At 36.9% G+C, this 16,163-nt stretch overlaps 1 protein-coding gene and 1 long non-coding RNA gene across 2 annotated transcripts; one reads left to right on the top strand and one right to left on the bottom strand.

Annotated features, from left to right (window-relative positions):
- Window positions 1–953: 953 nt before the first annotated feature.
- Window positions 954–2,169, bottom strand: LOC144355655 (uncharacterized). The gene is made up of 2 exons (XR_013421254.1): window positions 1,841–2,169; window positions 954–1,039 (listed from the first exon to the last, which is right to left on the bottom strand). It is a non-coding gene; the product is annotated as an uncharacterized LOC144355655 (long non-coding RNA).
- Window positions 2,170–2,892: 723 nt separating this feature from the next.
- LOC146732714 (galactosylceramide sulfotransferase-like) lies at window positions 2,893–13,073 on the top strand. The gene is made up of 3 exons (XM_085491800.1): window positions 2,893–2,949; window positions 10,535–10,615; window positions 11,475–13,073. The coding sequence occupies exons 2-3, from the start codon at window positions 10,577–10,579 to the stop codon at window positions 12,576–12,578; spliced, it is 1,143 nt and encodes a 380-aa protein (XP_085347926.1). The 5' UTR covers window positions 2,893–2,949; window positions 10,535–10,576; the 3' UTR covers window positions 12,579–13,073.
- The last annotated feature ends 3,090 nt before the right edge of the window (window positions 13,074–16,163 follow it).

Genomic DNA, 16,163 nt, shown 5'->3' with positions numbered 1-16,163 from the left:
AAAACCAATAGTTAGCTAACAAAAAAATACTAGGGTACACATTTGTAGATATGTAATTACTCTATTGTAGAATCAAGTTTGAACCAAAAATTGAATTTATTGTATTCTGATCATAAAAAATACAACTTTTATATGACAGTCATACCTGTAATGTTACACACTACTACATGCAATACAGTACCGGTGTTTCTGAAAGGTTTTATTTCTACAATTTATTCTTAAATGATTAGGGATAGATCATTAGAAATTCTGGGTGGGGCAGTGGTGGAAAAAAACTATGCACTATTTTTCTATCACTTAGTTTTGTGATAGTTTTTTTACGCGATTAATTCGCTGTAATTATTTTGAATTTCCACTTTGTTTAATTTTTTTTTTCTTGGTGTGCAGATTTTTGTTTTCTGTTTTCTTGTTCAAATTTTCTGTTTTCAATTCTGTCACCCCAAGTTTCTAATGATCAATCCCTGACAGTGTTAAATAAGAATTTGAACTTACTCTTGTTTGTGCCATCCACAACAGATATATTCTGGCAGTGTTTGCATCTGTCGATTTCATGCTTGGTTAATGACTAATAAATAATCACTTCACTAAAGTCAATAGCTGCTCTCTTGTCATGGCTTCACAGGTCATCTACCATTGTAAAAAATAACACAAATTTTAATATTTACATATATTTTCATTTGTTACTAGTAGCTTCACGGTAAGTGGCTTTCGCGGTAAGTCTGTTTTGTATTGGGTGGGTCTCGCGGGGAGTAGGGATTTGTGCAGTAACTGGTCCTTTCATCGTTGTTGAGAATTAAAGTTTTATGTTTCTTTAACAACTTGCGCTATTCTGGTCATTTGTCAGAGACCTATAATTTTATACAATTTTTTTTGTATATTTGAAATAAATTAGAAATGATTGCATTACTCACTATTGCTCAATGTTCCCTTCATTCTCTCTCTCTCTCTCTCTCTCTTTACATGATTTTCTTTTGACTTCGGAAGTTCCTCATAATCCTTTGCCAGTCACCAATGGCAAATTAGTTTTGAACTATGAATTCTGTGAAAATGGTCATTTAAAAGCATGTCATCAAGAGAAATAGAAATCAAACATTAAGAAACACTTTAGAATTGATATATGTGTACTTGCACATATCCAGTTACAGAAACAAACGTACATAGCAACATTTTGTTTAATTCAACTCCAGGGCAGCAATAAATCCGATGCTTGTCGGACATCATAAAACGAACAAACTGCCCGTACAATAAAAATACACAATCTTGTACAACAAAATATTAATTCAATTTACTGCGTTCTCGAAATGTCTGTAAACTGGGGTGACCCAATGAGTAAGTTCAATTCTCAGACCTAGCCACGATCTTCAAGAACCGAAATGCATTTTCCTCCTTCCCACGATGTTTCCCACAATGCTAAATCCAGGGGGGGGGGGGGTACTCAAAGTCCAACCTGGTACCCACACTGAAGTATAGCTTTTCAAAAAGCCTCTCTAAACACATACTTATTTTTGTGAAATTATACCCCTTTTCAAGTGCAGAAACTTAAAATAGACACCCTGTATACATACTAAAATTGTTGAGGTATCATGAATTCATGAGATTCCTTTTTCACACTTTATTACTGTACATGCGTATACGTGAAAAATACTAGTAACTTCAGCATGCGTACCATATTTTATTCAGAGAACCCCCCCCCACCACCACCACCACCCCCGTCCCTGGACGCTAATCAACTTTGCCCCACGGTAACGAAAACAATGTCTTCTACTAAATGATCTACCGTAGAGGTATTTTCTTTAAAAACCATACAGTTGCATGCAAAGTTTGGATAGAAATTACTTACCGGTATTCCGGACGGTGACAAAAGAACCCAGCACTAACCAACTGGCTGTCATCCACGCCTGTTGTCCATTTAATTTTAGTGTCCCTTTATACATTTCACGCCGGGAAGAACTGTCAACAATGAATCAACACCGACGCGCCACCTGTGTACGCCAGACGTGTTTGCCGATGTTAGCGGTGTCAGCATTTCTTTGTGAAACTAACTTTTTAGTGTCCATTTCACAGTTTTCATTTCATTTCACATGTTGCCACGAATAGTCCGAAAGGGAATGCGCTGCAGTTCTTGAAGCGGCGGAACCCGCCATTGTTGCGATGACCTATTACCGCTATGACAACATCATTTTCTGCGTTCGGAATCACGTGGCCGGTATCTCCAGCAATGGCGGCGGATTCAAACTATGTTTACAAACAAACTCTAAACAGCGCTGTCATGATTGCTACGATTATGTGAGGTTAATTCACTTTATTAAAGAGTGAAATAAATGTCAATTCTCGTCCATATTGCATCTTTAATAGTTTATGAGAAACAAGTGAAAATACGTACAATTTCCACAGATTTCAATTAAAACCTAATCAGGCCTGCCATTATCCCAGAGCATCTATGTACCAAGTTTCATAAAAATCGGATAATTGGTTCTTGAGAAATCAGTGGAATAGCCACACACTCAGAAACGTTTGTACACAGACGCACAAACGTGAATCAAAGTATGCAAGCCTTTCAACCAATGCATCGTTAGCATAAGAAAGAGTTGCCTCTTAAGTAAAGTTGGGACACTCGTATTTTAACAGGGAGATAGGGTCATGTTTGAGTGTGTACTTGTGTTAATATCGCATCAGTAAGTGAACCGGACTAAGATGGACGTACATTGTAGTACGCCCGGGACTGAACTCGTTTGATAAACTTTATAATTGTCAAATTTACCGTACTCTTTGCATTGTTTCACTATCGGTCTCGCGTGTACTATCACTTTTTGTCCACCTCCAATCTAGTTTGTTGGAAAGTTTGACGTATTGCGTATGTGTGCTTTTGTCCTATTGTTATGGTTCGACTACATTCCTTTAGAAACGGGACTACTAACCTTGGCCATTGTCGATCACAGCGAAAACAAGGTAGGTTAAAGTTGGTTAAACTAAAATTCATGTCTATGTCATTTATTATTTTTCGTGAACAATGTGAACAAATATTTCAGATATCAGGCGCAGATTTGGGGGGAGGCGCGCCAGGCGCGGGCTCTCATTAGTACGGCGACGACCGAACTCGGCCAGATTTGAACTTAGTCAGTGGTTGAATTTGGCCAGTGGATTGGGTGTTAATGTATCGGTGAGTGAGTGGGTTGGGTTGGGTTGGGTATTAATGTAACATTTTCTAACAGATCATTTTTAAATTATCTGTAGTCAATGTTTTACTACAGACAGTAACGAGTAATATCACGGTAAAATAAATTACTGTTTGATACACAAACACAGTGTTGATTTTAGTGACGTAGAAGCGCTGGTAAGCAATGCTTTTATTCGCTGAAATCGACAACATAGCAATCATACGAGTTATTGAAATCAACAACATATCAGTGAAGCGGTGTCAGTGTCTATACTGTATAAAAATACACGAAACAAACAAACACGAAAGAAGATGATAATTATTGATCTCACACCACGGCGATTACTTCTGACCAAGTTTGACTGTTGTGACTTAATGGAGTTCAGCTGTATTCATTACTACTTCGGTATGGTGATCTATTGTTGATATCGACATACAAGAAAGACACCAAACACAAAATTATTGACGCCCGAATGACTTGTATGTTACTTTTTACGCCGTTTCAAAGGCTAATAAAAATATTATTATTATTATTATTATTAACGTCGTACATGGGTACAACGTTTTTGCGTTGTTTCACACAAAAATTATATTTAGGCAATCCAGACAGCACAGTACTTCACCTCAACACCCTTCCAGCGTCAGAATGGCCTGAAACGTCACGTGTTTGCACTAAAACAAAGTCAGATATGGATCAATTGACTCATTTGCCGGGCCTCGTGGGTTCAACAGACCTCGGTAATTTTAAAGGTATTTTCGAGAGGATCAATATTCTTCACCCGCTTGTTGTGGACAGTTACGGTCACTTGTGAGAAGGCGCGCGCTGCCGTAGCATAGTCACGGTAACCTATGTTGAATTATTAGTGATTCTGTTTGGACTTTCTACTCGATTAGAAATAAACATGCATGTAAAAGCACTTGATACTTTGTGGTTATTATTCGTTTTTTGCTGTTAATTTCTTTAAAACAAATTTTTTATGTTTATACTGCTGTTTTGCAGTTATACCGTTGTTTTGCCGATCAAGGTACCAGTTTTCGTATCAAAGTTCATGTTATATATTTGTAGCTCACTGTATGGGGGGGGGGGGGGCAAGGGGGGGGGGTAGCTGGTACAGATTACAGATAATAAAAAAAGGCATTTTATGTTTTTACAGGAAATAAAATGTAAGTTACCTTTACAGTAAAAAATAGTTTTTGACACTTTACAGATAAAGCAAATTTCTAATTACACTTTACATTTTAGTAATATATTTAGTAAATTGGGAATTGCATACGAATTACGACATTTAATGCGGAAAATGTTTTATACGCTTACAAAAAATAAGATATTTGTACAAATTACGGACGAATAAAATGACTGTTTATATTTACATCTTGTCCACGTCTACGATTTTTTTATTTATTTAAATTACCTTATTGCGAAAATTGATTACAGCTTACGAAAATAACATTTCCGACCCTCTTGTATCGCCATATTTGTAAACATTTACGAATCCACGTTTTTGCATGGGGATTTAATACTCTCTGTACTCGTTTTCATGAAATCCCTGTCATTAGCGATGTTTTAGTGTTTAAACAAAACTGGAAAATTCTCAGAAGTTATCTTATTGGAAGTCGTCTATAAAATACTTTAAAGCAAGGGAGTCGTCACCTGCGCATGCGTTAGATGGCCATAGCGTGCAATTGTTTACAAAGAAGCATCTACCCCTGAGCCTTTGCGCTTTTAGCGTGTGTTGTTATCGTCGCTTGGGACTCAATTCTCGCGCGTGCGCAGGTGACGACCCTCCAGCTTAAAGTACACTTGAACTAACGACCCTGGAGTTATATCCGAATGTTTTTGGGTCGTACTATTTCTTCGTAATTCTGTCATCAATAAGAAAACTAATAACTTTCGTGATTTTCGGACGTTCTGAATCCTGGCACGTAATCAGAGTAAAGCCAAAGTTGTTGCCGCCATTATAAAAGCCTGTACTTCCATCAACGTCAAACGTTGACATTTCTGCTGGACATCGAGTTACAATTTGGGCGTGGTTTTGCAAAAGTGGGCGTGGTTTCTGAAAAACGGGCGTGGTCATTTTTTTAACTCGATGTTTTCCTAACTGGATGTTCGTAACTCGATGTCCGTAACTCGAATAATTCAGCATCTCAGACATTGCGCTTAATTAAAGCATATGAGTAAATTATATTTACTACATCATTTGTCATTTCTCCGTGTGCCTGCAGATAACCGATGTCGAACCAAGTAGCATATCGTTGGAATAGAGAAAATAAAACTTATAAGTAAAACTAAAAACGATTTCTAGATTCAACGACGAATTTGTAATGCCTGTTTTGTCCACTTCATACGAGGGGAGGCAAAATGTCCGCGCTGCAACAACTTTGTTATCAGTGGTCTTGTTCAGTAGTTCAGTAAGTATTACAGGTGTACCACTGACCTACGATTGTTCATTTAATGTTGTATCTTAATTAATAACCACTGTAACGCTGTCCTCTTTGCCTGGACGCGCACTGCGATTTTAGCTTTGTGACTTAACGCTTGCCAAGTTGAAAATTTACCACAGTGAGGTATGGAAGTAACCAGCATGCAATGTAGAAGAAACTTTGTCCTTTGTGACAGTGCAGACATTGAATTACCATTAAATATCGTTTCACGCCTCTACGCCGTATACCAATTTAATGTTGGCAAATGTAAGTTTTCAATATTTATCACAATCCTGTCTTCGTTAAATGAATATAGTTTTCCCTCTGTTAAGAGTCAATTAAACAAATATAGAAACGCGAAGTGCCATGGGAACTATTTATGGAGAGAGGATGCATAAAGTCACGTGATGCCTGTAACTATAGCATATTAGGAATTATTATACATCTGTCACCGTAACGCCGTAAGTTTCAGCGTGCCGTAACTTTGCAGTAATCATCCTACGATATAAGGAAATGCGAATTCCAAATGTGGAATTTTTACGCGCGTAAGAGTCCTCTAATAATAAAAACAAACATGGCTGCCACCCGGGATTGACCGGACTCCACACAAAGAATTTCGCTGATTCTGTTCTAAACTTTTTGGATTTTGGCATTCCCATGATGTGTCCTTGAAAGGAAAAGATATATAATAATAAGGTTATTACGAGGGTAACTCAAAGTGTGCACTGAAACAGTACGTCGTCTCATCGACTTCCACTGCGCGTTGGTCAATACTCCCGATGTGCTGTCTTCGCGCATACTTTGAGGTATTCTCGTAATAAGCTCATAGTATTGACATCGTAACATATTACAAAACAAGAGAAGTAAAAAAAAAGTTTGTACTGAAAGCATGAATATTGTATCTATTCTATTGCAGTATTTTGTTATGCAGAATTTGCCAATATGTATTAAGTAATAACTAATCATATACACTGTTATAATGTATTGAGACCATATGATCACTGTATATATTTATAAAAAAAAACACACATGCAATATGTGCGCCTGTCACGATTAGTCATGGTTTTTGCTTGGATCATGAAGATCTCAATAAAAATAGAGGTCACTGTAGAAACCATGAAATTTAATCTTTCAAACACAAATTCGGTTGAAATTTGCCAAAAAATGTCAACTAAAAATTGCCCAGTACGTTGTTTTCCCCCATATGGATGGATATCTACTCTATGCGAGAAGATGTTATCCTATCTTTGTAGGCATATGTTATTCTATCGATGTGGGTATATGGTATCCTATATGTGAAGAGATGGCATTCTCTCTACATGAAAATATGTTAACCTCTCCATGTGAGGAGATGTTATCGTCTTATGTGAGGAGATGGTTTCCTATCTATGTAAGGAGATATTATCCTATCTAAGTAATATGTGAGGCGATGGTATCCTTTCGATACGAGGAGATGCTATCTTCTCTATGTGAGCAGAGGTTATCGTATGTAAGTGGGATGACATTCTATCTATATGAAAATATGTTAACCTCTTCATGTGAGGAGATGTTATTGTCTTATGTGAGGAGATGGTTTCCTATCTATGTAAGGAGATGGTATTCTTTCTATGTGAGATGTTATCCGCTCTATGTGAGATGTTATCCTATTTATGTTGCGAGATGGCATCCTCTCTATGTGAGGATATGCTATACTATCAATGTGGGGATATGTTATTCTATCGATGTGGGTATATGGTATCCTATATGTGAAGAGATGACATTCTATCTATATGAATTGATATGTGAGGATATGTTATCGTGTCTATGTGAGAAGATGTTATCCTCTATCCCAGGAAATGTTATCCTCTTTATGTGAGATTGTATTATCTTATCCATGTGAGGAGATGGTGTCACAGTGTAAGGCCTGCTTATTGCAATTGAGAGGGCCACCCACAGAACTCACACTAAACAGGGGGTTCTTTCACTGCTAGTATGCGATAGACAAGACAATAGTACTGGAAATGAAGTACACATACACCAAAATATCGAGTTAAAGCTCCTGGCTTTAATACCTCTCAAAATAATTACAAGAAATAAAGCACAGAAAAATATAATGAATAAAGTCACTAAAATAGGAGATTGCTTATAGAAGTGTGCATTGGTGATAACTCACAGTTCCAGGATGTATTAATGGACGACAGTCAATGGCTTCTGCAACACAACAACGAATAAATACAGGAGTCTTGCTTGCAGTGGAACGCTGGCATTCTGGAGGGCACCGCTGAAAGCAGGAGATCGCAGAGCAGTTCATACAAGTCTCACATAATGATGGTTGTAGCCTGTATCACTTGTCAACCAATATCGTAGCAGAACACGCAGGAAAGCAAGTTGAAGTGACGGACACCAAGTTGAAATGATCGACCCAAAACTGTCCTGAGTCTATCCAATTTATAAGCATGATTCAGTGTCACCTCCTGGCTTTCCACTTAAGCCAATCAGAATCTCGCTAGCAGCTGGATCTCGCAGGCTACTCACCCTTTGTTGTTAATTACAAGTACACCTGGTAGAACCCACTGTCCTTCCAGAGTTGAAAACCTTTGACAGTTATCACAATGCACACCGTTTCTTCCCATGGCTCCATGTACACTTCAATTTGCAGGGTTTGAGATAATATGACAAAAACATGAAATAAAGGATGCTGACAGATGGTTTCCTCTTTATGTGAGATGTTATCTGCTCTATGTGAGATTATATTATCCTATCTATGTAAGGAGATGTTATCCTGTCTATGTTGGAAAATATTATCCTTATTTTATCCTCTTTATGTGAGATTATATTATTCTATCTATGTAAGGAGATGGTTTCCTACCTATGTAAGGAGATGTTATCCTATCTATGTGGGAAAATATTATCCTTATGCTATCCTCTTTATGAGAGATTATATTATCCTCTCTATGTGAGAAGATGTTATCCCCACATTGTGAGGAGATGTTATCTTCTCTATGTGGGCAGATGTTATCCTATCTATGTGAGAAAAGATGTTATCCTCTCTATGTGAGAAGATGTTATCCTCTCTATGCGGGAAAATATTATCCTCTCTATGTGAGGGAGATGTTATCCTATTTATGTGAGGAGATGTTATCCCCTCTATGTAATATGTGAAGAGATAGCATCCTCTCTATACGAGGAGATGCTATCCTCTCTATGTGAGCAGAGGTTACCCTATATATGTGGGAAGATATCATCCTCTCTATGTGAGAAGCTATTATTCTCTGTATGAGAGAAGATATTATCCTCTCTAAGTGGGGAGATGTTATCTTCTCTATGTGAGATGTTACCCTTTTTATGCGAGGAGTTGTTGTCCTATCTATTTGAGTAGGTAGTATCCTCTGTATGTGAGATGTTACCATATGTATGCGAGAAGATGTTATTTATCTATGTGGGGAAATGTTATCATCTCTATAAGAGATGTTATCCTATGTATGTGGGGAAACGTTATCCGCTATATGTGAGGAGATGTTATCCTCTCTATGTTAGGAGATGATATCCTCTCTATGCGGGGGAGATGTTATCCGCTATATGTGAGGAGATGTTATCCTTTCTATGTTATGAGATGATATCCTCTCTATGTGGGTGAGATGGTATCCGCTATATGTGAGGAGATGTTATCCTTTCTATGTTAGGAGATGATATCCTCTCTTTGTGGGGAGATGTTATCTGCTATATGTGAGGAGATGATATCCTATCTATGTGGGGGATGTTATTTTGCTATGTGAGGAGATGATATCCTCTTTCTATGATGAGATACTATCCATGCAAGGAGTCTTTGGCATCGCTATGTTTATTTGTCTTCTTACTGTTCTCAGTAATTCGGTAACAAGACACGAATGTTGGAATTCTTGTCAGATCATTTTAAAATTTGTAATAATATGAACAACAAACATGGTGAATTGTGTAGGAATTAGGAAGCCTAGGCAAGATAGGAGTTTATTTGCACCTGATGTACATGTTACTACTTTTAGTCATTGGTCATTCAACTTTTTTAATTACTATCATTGAACAAACTGTACTGCAGTATGGAATATGTAGTTGCAGCTATAACCAAACTATTATGTTATGAACCCTAACCCAACATTACCTACATAATCCACAAAGCCTACATGACCCAACCTTCGACATTTTGATCTCCAAAATTTAACTACGTTTAAACACCACATTCCCCGCAGATGTGTAGTTATATATAAAGTATTAAATAATGGCATGGCAATAACATGTAGACTAAATAAAGTTTCTTATTTCCACTCACCAACCGATAAATGGTGGACGAGTTTTTTAAGGTCAAAATACAATAATTGATCAGGTGTCAGTTACGTGGTCATCACCCACCAATGGCATCATTAGATTATCATTGTTAGTTCAACTTATCACATTTTTATTTCACAGTTCCGATGACATGAGAAGCAGAATACTTTGTCCGTGACCTTTCAAAAACAGTAGCATGTAGTATGATATTATAGTGAAAGTAACGACAGTAACAACCTCTAACACACAATTTGTTATCACCCTAACCTTAATTATCAACACTAACAACTTGGTTCAGAGGGTAGAAATAAATTCAAGTTAACTGTCTGTTTTGGTTATATGCACAGGCTGAGTATTTTTTGCGATTAGAGGGAATTATATAACGGAGAATATTAAAGGCAAATTATTGTGCATCAAGGCTGTCACCTTCAACACCTTACCGAAGTTCAAGCTCTACAATTTTATTCTGTTCCAAAATCTTGCAATAGAATAAATAAATCGATCGGAGACAACATCACTACAGTTTCACCTTGGTCTATAGGTAACTATTGACTAGACAAAGGGATAATCGTCTGACTTTGGCATTTACACTGCCCGTACGACTAACTGTCGCCCTTTAAAAGCTAAACATGTTTACATTTATAGTAATTGTCAAATTCTACTTATTTTTTTTAGAAATTGATTGAGAAAGCATAGGATAAACATTGGTATTATAAGATGGGAAATACGTGGTACAATAAATGTTTTCAACTGACGGTAAGTAGGTACATTTTGTATTATTTTAAATACAGCGAAACCCTCAAACTAGCACTTAAGACACAATCTCAATTAATATCAGTCAAAAATACTTCATTCGTGGCTGCTTAGTATGTGTGAACTGACGGAGGATTTGAATTAGGTGACCTAATTAAGAAAGTAGTTACACAAGAATCGCCGGAGGTGTGGGAGAGTACCTTCAGGTAGATTAACTTCATTCCAATGTGATTGGCAAAGGATCTAAATTCATTATTTGACACATATGTCTGATTGGTATCAATCACTGCCAGATAAGTGATCACTGACATGCCAGAATTAACCTGCTGACATCTAGGCAAGTTTATTATAAAATGTTTTGTCATGTGACTACGACCGATTATTTTGAATATTGCCATCTATACACTCCAATTCTTTGACACGTGTACAGCGTGGACACAAGGGTCACAAACAATTGTACATATATGCATATAATAAAATGACGCTTACATTATTAAAGAGCGATGGTCGTCGCGCCGCGCATGTGCAACATTTGCGTAGATCAACAATGATCTTCCCACAATCTGATGCGATCTTTTAATGGAAAGTACGAGTTTCACCCTGGGCGCGACTAGTAATAATTATTGCCGTCGACTTATTCCATGCCAATCGTCTACATAATTAACGCCTAGTAACGTCTCGTTGATCTGCACAACAGTCACATTCACCATTTTTGTTTATACGAGAACCAGATTTCGCGCATACGTTGCGCGACGCCACCGCCCTTTAATATAGTTTTTGTGGGTGATGTACTTGCAAGTTAATTGTTTTGTTCTCGTGGCCATAAAGTTCTTTATAACACTAAATGGATTTCTTCTTACAGATACTGATGTCGTTACTACTTATAGCAACTATTTTTACATGGTACAGTCTATTCACACCCAAACCACTGCCAGTTAACGTGTCACGTGATAGTAGATGGTTCACAACACAACCGGCATCAACGTGCCAACGAGCGGATAATATGGTCTTTATAAAAACTCATAAAACAGGAAGCACTTCACTCCATTGCATCTTTTGTCGCTACGGATATGCAAATAAACTCTCATTCGTGTTTTCCACGCGTAACACAATAAACGGACATATACGAAAAGAGCATCTCAATCAGTCGATAATACTGCCACCGATTGGTGGCATTGTTAATTCATCTTCAAAATACAATATACTTACTGGTCATGTGTCGTACAAGAGGGAAACAATAAACTCATTCATGGAGGCAAACCCTATTTATGTAACTATTTTACGAGAGCCAGCCGCACAAGTAGAGTCGCATATGAACTTTTTCAGGCATAGAAAACAAGTAATGGCGTCTATGCAAGCATTCCTTAAAAATCCGCGTACCCCTGGAGATGCGGAGAGCAGAAATAATCAGTTGGGAGAATTTGGATTGTCATTTGAATCAACACTCAATGAAACTACTGTGAATGAAACCATTATGAGACTGGATCAAGAATTCGACCTAGTTCTTATACTTGAATACTTTGACGAATCTCTGATTCTGTTGAAAAATTTGCTGTGTTGGGGTTTTGAAAACATACTGTATTTAGCACAAAATCAACGTACCACACGTGAAACCATCACAGATACATTTCGACACAACGTATATAGGTGGTCAAATGCAGATTATCTCTTTTACAATTATTTTAACAGATCATTGTGGAGAAAAATTCGACAATTTGGACCACGTTTTGAAGTCGAATTGGCACACTTTCGGGGTCTTTTAAAAGTGCATAACAACCAATGCAGACCGTTCCAAACAACTAGCTCTATAATTAGTAATTTGACACGAGTTGTCTATAAAAGTAGAAATAATACACAACTTTGCCAACAGTTGACATACAGTAACGAAGATTGGTATCGCCGTATTGCAGTCCGACAAGACCCTAACAAATTCGCCAAAAAGTTCAAAATAGATGAGCAAATCTAAGAAAATAAGAAAATGTTTCGACAATTATATGATCGTTTTTCGACGTTTTTTGATTATATTTTCTGTTCTGTACATTTTTTGTTTTGATCATTTTCTTTAGATTTGGTCTTTTTAAGTTTTGATCAATTTCTGTTTCATTTTTTGCTTTGAGCATTTTCTGGTCTTTTATATTTTTTGCTTTGAGCATTTGCTGGTCAGAATAATTTCTGTTTTAGCTCATCATCATAATTTATGCATATAACTACCCAGACATTATCGCATGTTGTCATTTAATGTTTAATATAGTACTGTACATATTTTTCAAACATTCACAAAAGTTTTTAAGCTAGGATCCAAATGACCTCTTTCGGGTCGCCAACTATTTGGACAGCCATATTATTCTCTGGCGCATGGTTATTACTTACTATTTTTCTGCAAAATGTCGTTTAATAACATCTCCTGCTTTATGCCTTTAGCTGTATTTTGGTAATAAATGTTTGAATATGTACATTATAATTTTAAATGTGGTGAAATTATTGCCCAAAATTAAATATCACATGCGTATCCCTGTTTTTTGGCAGAGTCGACGCTCTCAGTCCACATTTTCTGCACGCATACGAACTGACAAGATGTAGATCGATCGTCTCTGCCACAACAAATTCGATTTTCATCGCATGTCGTAGTTTTGTTGATCCCGCGAAATAGTCTCTTCCGGTTTTCTATATTTTCTATTTAAACGAAGGTCTGATTCCACATAATAGGCACTCCCATTGTACCCGGCGTACAAACTAAGTTCAATGTGTTTATTTGCACCTCTATGCTATGAAATACAATAATTTGTTGATGTGCTTGAAAACAGTTATTGCGGTGACCTCCAAGAGACCTCCAGGAGACCAAGCCTGTACAACCTAATATAGCTGGTTTCTTTTGTGATAGAATATTTGTGAAAGCGACTAAATATATGTTTTTGTGAACGAAAAAGTTCACGAACTAACATTCCATTATGATAAAAGTATTGTTTTTTATCAAAACTTTAAGATATTTACCAACATTTGTTGCAAACCACGTTTTATTTATATCACTGATGATACATTTGTTTTAGACTGGCCCATCTGTGGTGAATATTTTTCAGTTAAAAAAAAGGAAAAATAGTTTTGCAAAAGGTGGGGTGAACGCGAAACCAGCACAGACTGGTCTTATTTGCATCTAATCTGTTGCTAATATTTATTCATGATATGCAGTGACATCACTGAACGGATACAGAAAAAGAGTGAGGGCGTGCGCGCTGTATAATGAGGTAAACATTGTGGGTCTTCTGTCCAGATCGCGCTTCACTGTAACCCATGCGAGATAAAGCTACACGCAGGCTACTTCTCTCCATTAGAATATATTGTACGAAACGTTTGTTATAATTGACGATCGAGAAACTTGCAGAAAAGTGAAGTCTTCAGGTACTAAGGTCAAATCACTCTGATTGGATAACGTTCTTACCTGTCATTCTGCTCATTAACATACAAACTATTATGAAAAACACACTAGTTCTTGCTTTCACCACAGGAGGCGCGGCAAAAACGTCCAGTCTGGGTGATTTCGCGGTTACAGGGGATTTCGCGTTAACACCTCTATTGCGCTATTTTTTTTATTTAATTTTAAATTTAAAAAAAAAAAAATCGCCCAGACTGTGCCCGTCTAATTTGTTTGTACCATGGCACTTATTTAGCATCTGAAAGTAAATAGCAATTTCACATTTGGTGACTTGGCAGAAATTATGCTGAGCTTGATAATGAGCCATATCCAGAAATATCAATAAAGAATCCTGAACGAGAAAGTCGAACTCAATCAGCACACAGTTCCTGATCAGCAGAAGGCAGCTTTGTCACCGTAATTAGCAATGCACACCAACAATTGGACAAACAGTTTAAAAAGTCCCTTCGAGATTTAAAGAGTCGAGATATCTGATCACAATCAAAATCTGACACAAGACAAACATATGGTTCAAATGACAGCCAATGAGAGTTAATAAACTTAACATTCTTAACATTCAGTTTTTGCTGTTTTTTGAGCGTAAAATCCCAGTCGAAATATCGATACGACTAATAGATAATCCTGGCTTATTTCTTGTGTATGTCACGGATACGTGAAATAAAGTCCAAAACAGCAGCAGCAAACACATCATTCACGGCTATGCTAGCATTCACCATATATTTCAACAACGCGTAGTGATTTCTATAGAAATAGAGGTGATGGTGTTCATATCGCGTTCCATAAGAATAGACGAGTTAACGTCCTCAATTTATACTACAACAAATGAGAAGGATATGTATACATGTGTTATATAATCCCATAATATTTTCTCTTAGTTTGAAGTCAGAAGACACTCTAACCAACCTTACCATTAATATTATACTATTAATATTTCATTATGTTTTAATTATTTTACCATAATTGTGGAATTCTTTCACCATCATTGAGTAATTATTGTACTATTATTGTTTATTATTTTATCATTATTTCGTCTTACCATCGTAATTATTGCCAGAGTAGCATCAATCCGAGTCGCAGGTGAGGATTGACACAAAACTCTGGCGGTATCGTGGAATTAGATAAAATTATTTCTGCAATATTATTTACAATTTATTTATTTTCTCTTGCAACTTTCCATGCACCGATTTTGAAGAGACAATAGCTGTAACTATCAATGATTTATCTTCGATTTATATTTTTATTAAAACATTTCCCATGTCAGTAGTAACATAGCACACACGCTATATACCGACGTTGTACATTAAGGTCTCACACCACGAAATGAACTATCAGCGTTCGTAGAGTTAAAATGATATGGTTATTGTAAGCTAATGGGTTATTTCACTGCGTTTTATCTGAAATGCGATGTGAAAGACCTCATCTTATATAACCAACTTTTGAGAATTTGACCCAATTATTTTAGCCGCCTTGCCTAGACCTGGTAATTACCAGATTGTGTGCTTCAACACACCTGTTTGCTAAATTAAAAGAAGGAAATCCCAACTTGCCCCAACGTAGTCCAGGGTTTTGAACCGATACAGCATTTTGTATGAATTTGCATTAGTGTTGCATGTGTAGGCAAGCTTTGTAGGTAAACGAGTTACAAGTCAGTCCCATACCACTATACCACCGCAAATTTCACAGAACTTATATATGTACGATTACGTAGTAATTTGATTATACTTAATTATTATGCAAAGTACGGCTAATATTAAACAGCCAAATCGTGGTTATATATTTAGCACTGTCGAAAAGCCTACTGTCTAGTACGAGAGTACAACCTATCCATGCTGAAATGTATAACCTCCAGTAAACGCAAGAACGCCGACCGAAACGACAACAAAGACTCAGTACAGAAGAAGTCCAAAGTCAACGTCAGATGAACAATCTGTGACTTCTAATAGGCTTAATTAAGCCTCAGGTTGTGAAAACGAGTAAATCAGAGGTCGTGACTAGCTTTAGTTCTGTAGAGATAATGGAATAATACTCCACCCAGACGTATTAGTTCACTTTCAAAGAGCAACACCGGGTCATTGAGATGCCATGAAACTGGGGTTGACAGTCACTGCTAATCTAAAATTG

This window comes from Saccoglossus kowalevskii, chromosome 17 (genome assembly GCF_978046115.1).
Source record: "Saccoglossus kowalevskii chromosome 17, keSacKowa6.1, whole genome shotgun sequence".
Lineage (NCBI taxonomy): Eukaryota > Metazoa > Hemichordata > Enteropneusta > Harrimaniidae > Saccoglossus > Saccoglossus kowalevskii.
The sequence above is the reverse complement of the archived record's forward strand: the minus strand, read 5'-3'. Positions and strand labels throughout refer to the sequence as shown.